We start from the raw sequence: 6,576 nt of genomic DNA on the forward strand, positions 1-6,576 counted from the left end.
ATATTGATGAAATAATTAATTTTACAATTTCTTATTAATTTAAGCTTTTAAGATATACAGTAATAGTATATATACACAAGGTACGAACCGGCCGGACCGATAAACTCAAATTACCACCCCTACACAAAAGGGAGAAGGTTAAGAGGGCAATATTGTCCCTTTGTTTTTTGGGCAAATTTTTTTAAACAAATATGCCCTCTTAATTGCACTAAATAAATACTCTCTATTTAAAGTTCACACAAAAGGGTAATATCATTTACGTATCTTGTAGGTAATCAAGGAGAACTATGAATTAAATATTATATATATATTAGGCCTTACTAAGGGAGAGATTGCAAAGCAAGGGAAGTATAGAAGAAAGTATGGCTTCTAAACCAGGAATTCTCACCGACTGGCCATGGAAGTCTCTTGGAAGTTTTAAGGTCTCTCTCTCTCTCTCTCTCTCTCTCTAATCCACCAACGATGGAGACCTAATTGCATAAGCTAATTAAGAAGAAAGTAGAAAATATACTCTTAATTGGTTTTTCTTCATACTAAGGGCCCGTTTGGTTTTTCTTTATACTAAGACTTATTGTTGTTATAATTAATGTGGTTTTGTTCAGTACTTAGTCCTGGCTCCTTGGGCCATTCACCGCACGTATTCATTCTTAACAAAGGATGAGAATGAAAGGGACCTTTCCAGCTTCCTCATATTCCCATTTCTGCTGTGGAGGATTCTCCACAACCAGATATGGATCAGCCTCTCTCGTCACTGGACTGCCAAAGGCAACAACTTCATCCTCGACAAGGGCCTTGAATTTGAACAAGTTGACAGGGAAAGCAATTGGTCCGTATACACACAAACACAAACACGAGTTAACCCTCCCAAACTTTTATCACTTTTGTAATTACCCTTATAAAGTTTAAAAACCTTCAATTTAGTGTATTAGACTTCTAATTTTTTGTAATGTCATCAATTCGTATAAGTTTTCTTGTTAAATCTCATCAAAATTTTCAAAATACCTTTTTTATTATTTATTTATTTTATATATATATATATATATATATATATATATATATATATATATAAAATTACAAATATTCATGCATGGGTGTTTTTGTAGATTCCGTTAAATCTTGACCAACGCTTGAATCTTTGCAATTTTTTTTTTCTTTTTTCAAAAAAAGATAGGCATTTTGGTAATTTTGACACTCCTCCCTTAGAATTTTTGGTGACATTGTAAAAAAATTGAAAGTTCGATATACTAAATTTGAACTTCAAAAGATAATTACAAAATAATGAAAGTTCATAAGATTAATTGAAGTTTTTCCTAATTTGAACTTAGTATAATAATTTTTAGTGAATTCTTTCTTTGTTTTTTGGGTAGGGATGACCAGATATTGTTGAATGGAGTTATATTCTACGGTGTCACAGCAAGCAAACTACTGCCTGGGGTTTGCAACCTGCCGATGTGGAGGACAGATGGGGTAATTATGACAATTCTGATACATGCAGGCCCGGTGGAGTTCCTCTATTACTGGTTGCACAGAGCATTACACCACCATTACCTTTACTCTCGCTACCATTCTCATCACCATTCCTCTATTGTCACCGAGCCTATTTCTTGTAAGTACATTCATCTACACTACTACTTTTAATTTTGAGCATTAATGCTTTGACTTTTGAGTAATTAATACTACTCTTTAACTTTTACAAGAACTTCACTTAAAAGTTGATTTGAAAGTACTTCTCATAATAGTTATGATTTATTTGGGAGTGCGATTTTATAAGAATAATTTGTACTTTTAAAAGATATTGCAAAACGTAAGATATTTGACATTGCGATTTAAAAAACATTTAATCTAAAATAGGAAAAAAAATCTACAATTTCTATAAGCAGGTTAAGGGGTGTTTATTTGAACATGCGCGAATTTAACAAATATTTAATAAAAAAAAAAACTTTTTAACGTGTTTTACCAAACGACGCCTTTGAGATTTTAAAAAGTAGTGATTTCAAAAACGTAATTTTTAAAATCCCACTTATTGAAACTGCAATCCTAAACGGACCCTTACTTAAAACATGGCTTATCTTCTCTAAAGGGTAACTCAATCGGTTGGAAGTTACACCTAATGAATCGGAAGTCACTAGTCCGAATCTCTCCCCCCTTGTGTGGAAAAAAAAAAAAAAAAAAAGAAAAAAAAAGTCATATCAAATAATGTGAAACTAATGTAAAAATTTAGTGTGAAGGATAACATTACTCTTTGCGTTTTGAGTGATTCAATGTGTTTGCTTGTGTGACTCTTTCTAAACTCAATCAAATCTTTTAATATGGGGTCATAAAGCATTGTTTTTTTTTCTTTATTTTAAGCCACATATATGCTTTGGAGATGCATTGTACCAATATTATGTATTTATATCTTATAATCATGTATGATATAATATAGTATAACACCAGAAGAATAACACTATTTGCATTGTTCGTAATATGGCATGGCAGCTGTGACCCACCCATTTGCAGAACACATGGCGTATTTCATGCTGTTCGCAATACCAATGCTGACAACAATGTTCACAGGAATTGCCTCTATAGTATCCGCCTTCGGATACATCACATATATTGATTTCATGAACAACTTGGGTCACTGCAATTACGAGCTCATTCCCAAGTGCCTCTTCTCCGTCTTTCCCCCTCTCAAGTACCTCCTCTACACCCCCTCGTAAGTTTCTCCACCCACTATATATATACCCCTCACATGATCATGTCTAAATCTTCTTTATAACAAAGAAGGATTTGGCACAACAGATATCACTCTCTCTGCATCGTACACAATTTCGTAACTCTTGTCTCAGTACTAGCTAGCAAGCATGGATGATATGTTTTGCTTCCCAATTATACCACAGATTCCACTCTTTGCATCATACACAATTTCGTACAAATTATTCGCTTTTCGTGCCGCTGTATGACTACATCTACGGCACCATGGACAAATCCACCGACGAACTGCATGAAGCCTCGCTGAAAAGGGCAGCAGAATCAGCTGACGTGGTGCACCTGACGCATCTAACCACGCCCGACTCCGTCTACCATCTACGCCTTGGCTTTGCCTCCTTGGCCTCCAGGCCTCACTCTTCCAAATGGTATCTCTGCTTGCTTTGGCCTCTCACCTTGCTCTCCGTGATGGTCACATGGTTATATGGACGCACTTTCGTTGTTGAGCGGCACCGTTTTGATCAGCTGAGATTGCAAACTTGGGCCATACCAAAGTACAACTTTCAGGTAAGAATTAATGATTTTTTTTTTTTCTTCCTCATTTAGTTTTATGAGTCATTTGATTTACTGTGTTTTTGTAGTATTTTTGGCAATGGAAAATGTTTGAGTCTATCAATGGCTTGATTGAGGAAGCCATACTGGATGCAGAGGAAAGAGGCGCCAAAGTGTTGAGCCTTGGTCTCTTAAATCAGGCAAGTTTTAACCATGCCACATGGGATCGATTAAGGGTTGATTTACAAACTTAAAGTCTGTTTGAGATTACGATTTTAAAACGTAATTTTAAAAAAAGCAATTAAGCGTTTAGCAAAATTGCAATTTAGTGTTTTTTTTTTTTTTTTTTTTGAAATGTCTATACAAGTGAAGGGGGAGGAGAAATTCGAACTAGTGACCTCCGCTTCATGAGGCGTAGTTCATAGCCGATTGAACTACCCCTTGGGGACTGCAATTTAGCATTTAAAATGGCAATCTAACCTTTAAAATTTTGCGTTTTTAAAAAGACATCTCCTTACTTGCAATTTCAATATCAAATAACCAATTTTTTGCAATTTGATTTAAATTCGGACTTTTTGTAAATGAAATCCCAATGCCAAATGCACCCTTACTCTATCGAAGAAATGATTTCCATGCAAATGTACATGTCATGACCAATTTCCTTTTGTTTGAAACCATTTACATACGAATTTCCATGTTATTGGACAAGATAGGGTTCCTCCTCTTATTCCATTCCCTTCCTCTTTGAGTAGGATTGTAGGGGTATGTGACTGTGAGACAAGCAGAGCCCACTCGTGAAGCTCTCTACGCGGGCAAGGGCTCTTTGCTCGCATAGGGAGTCTCTCTTACGATCCCTTGTTATTACTTCTGTTCTTTCTTTTTTTTGGCAGAAAATAACAGGAATCCGGCTGGATCCGATGTCATGACTTAAAACATTCTTTTCATCATTTTGTTTTCTTTTTTTTTTTTTTTTTTGGCTTTATGAAAATACTTTTTCCTTGGTATTTTCGTCAATTTTCTGGCTTCATTCAATGCAGGGAGAGGAGCTTAATAGATATGGTGAGCTTTATGTAGAGAGACACCCTAAGCTAAAAGTCAAGGTGGTGGATGGGAGTAGCCTTGCAGTTGCTGTTGTGCTAAACAGAATTCCCAAAGGAACAACCGAAGTGGTCCTCAGAGGCAGGCTCACAAAGGTTGCATATGCCCTAGCCTTTACCTTATGCCAAAGGGGTATCCAGGTACGTTTATCTCGAGTCAAGACGGCATAGGTGTATTCAAACCCATTTTATCATGCTCACTTCATATATACCATAAGCTAAATTGAGGTAAAAAGTTTTATTTTTTTAAGTGGTCATTCAATCCTGCCACGTTGTGAAGTAGACGTGACAAAATGTTGAGCCACATTTCGAAAGCGGCCGAGTCGAGCTATTAAAAAACTAATTCATAACAAGGGTTTATAATTTTATCTGCTTAATTTATGCTTAATTTGAAATGAGTTCAGGTAGTTGCATTACGAGAAGATGAGTATGTGGAGCTCAAAAAATCATTCAACTCTAAGTCTGAGACTAATTTGGCATTTTCAAGAAGTTATGCTCAAAAGGTAAATTAATCTACGAATTTTCCCATAATATATTATAGGTAACTTAACAAAAGCCATTTTTAAACCTAGCAGTAAAATCATTATGATTTTTGTAGACTTGGTTAGTGGGAGATGGAGTGGATGAGGAAGAACAGTTGAAGGCTCAAAAAGGAACACAATTTATCCCCTTCTCACAATTCCCACCAAAGAAATTGCGCAAGGACTGTTCCTACCACACCACACCAGCAATGGTGACTCCAAGGCATCTTGAGAATTTGCACTCTTGTGAGGTTAGTAGAGAATCTAAGACAATAATATTCAAGATTATATATATAGGGTTAATTACATTTTTAGTACCTAAGTTTTTACTTTTTTATTTTTTCCCACCTAGGTTTTTATTCATATTATAGATGGTACCTGATTTATAAGTTTATTATTTCCATCACTATTCTGCTAGTCAAACTAACGGACTGCAATAATGGTATTTTCAGCCACCCTGAAACCACTCCTGTGGCCGGTTTAGGATAGTTCGATCACCCCAGCCACCCCCAATGCCTTTAGGAGTGGTTTTAGCCACCCCCTTTTGGCCATTTGGGGTGGCCAAACTACCCCCAAGGGTCTTAGAAGTGGTTCGGCCACTCCTAGACTGGCTGTAGGGGGTGGCCGAAACCGTTGTCATGGCAATTCGTTAATTTGGCTAACGGAATAGTGACGGATGTGTTAAATTGGTATTTACTCATAAGTTAGGTACCATATGTGATATGAATTGAAACATAGGTGGAAAAAATAAAAATAAAAAAGCGAAAACCTAGGTACTAAAAAGTTAATTAACCCGTATATATAATGGAAAACATCATTCTCTTTGTGCTAGTTACATATTCACATCTTGATTCATGCGTAAAACAAGGGAATTAATTGATGATCATAATAATAGCATTGTCGTTATACTCTATTAGCAAGGGTTTCACCCGTCGCTAGTATCGGATATTAGTGACACAATTGATGGTTGTTGGCGGTGGAAATAATTTTCAACTACTTGTGTCGTCGCTAATGTTAATTAATTAAAATTCACATATAAATATAAATATATGAATATCTAGCTATTTTGATAGGAATAAATTATATCTTTCCTAATTTTAATTTTGTGAACATGCAGAATTGGTTGCCAAGAAGAGTGATGAGTGCATGGCGTGTAGCTGGGATGGTGCATGCCTTGGAAGGATGGGATGAACATGAGTGCGGTTACACAATGTCCAACATTGAGAAAGTTTGGCAAGCAACTCTTCGACATGGATTTCAGCCTTTGATTTTCCCAACTCAATCAAAATGCTAGTGCCATTAAAATATTATATTAATGTATTGTTTTTTTGACATGTACACACAAAGAAAGAGGAGGAGGATTCGAACTAGTGACCTCCACTTCATAAGGCGTGGGTTTCGTTAATTATTATATCTAGTTAGTTAATTAATGTTAATTATATTAATGTATTGTTAATTGTTATATCTAGTTAGTTAATTAATGTTTAGATATTGGGTTTCGTTAATTTTCTGTGACCATCATGACTTCTTACTAAATAAATAAAATAAATAATATCGATTATGGACACCTACAATCTGAGATGATTTTGTCCTTATGTATGACAAGGGCTTAATTGCTAGGAAAAACTAAATTTCCATTAGTTAACAATTGATGAATTAAATTTAGAGGATCACCAATCAATCTGAGTGAGATCAAATTTCTTTTACCTCAATTT

At 35.4% G+C, this 6,576-nt stretch overlaps 1 protein-coding gene across 1 annotated transcript; it reads left to right on the top strand.

The window, feature by feature from the left end:
* Positions 1 to 362: 362 nt before the first annotated feature.
* On the top strand, positions 363 to 6,222 carry LOC132163699 (very-long-chain aldehyde decarbonylase CER1-like). The gene is made up of 10 exons (XM_088513392.1): positions 363 to 422; positions 603 to 826; positions 1,368 to 1,606; positions 2,479 to 2,698; positions 2,883 to 3,258; positions 3,333 to 3,447; positions 4,285 to 4,485; positions 4,749 to 4,843; positions 4,939 to 5,112; positions 5,979 to 6,222. The coding sequence occupies exons 1-10, from the start codon at positions 363 to 365 to the stop codon at positions 6,153 to 6,155; spliced, it is 1,881 nt and encodes a 626-aa protein (XP_088369518.1). The 3' UTR covers positions 6,156 to 6,222.
* Positions 6,223 to 6,576: the final 354 nt, after the last annotated feature.

This window comes from Corylus avellana, chromosome 2 (genome assembly GCF_965113065.1).
Source record: "Corylus avellana chromosome 2, dhCorAvel1.hap1.2, whole genome shotgun sequence".
Lineage (NCBI taxonomy): Eukaryota > Viridiplantae > Streptophyta > Magnoliopsida > Fagales > Betulaceae > Corylus > Corylus avellana.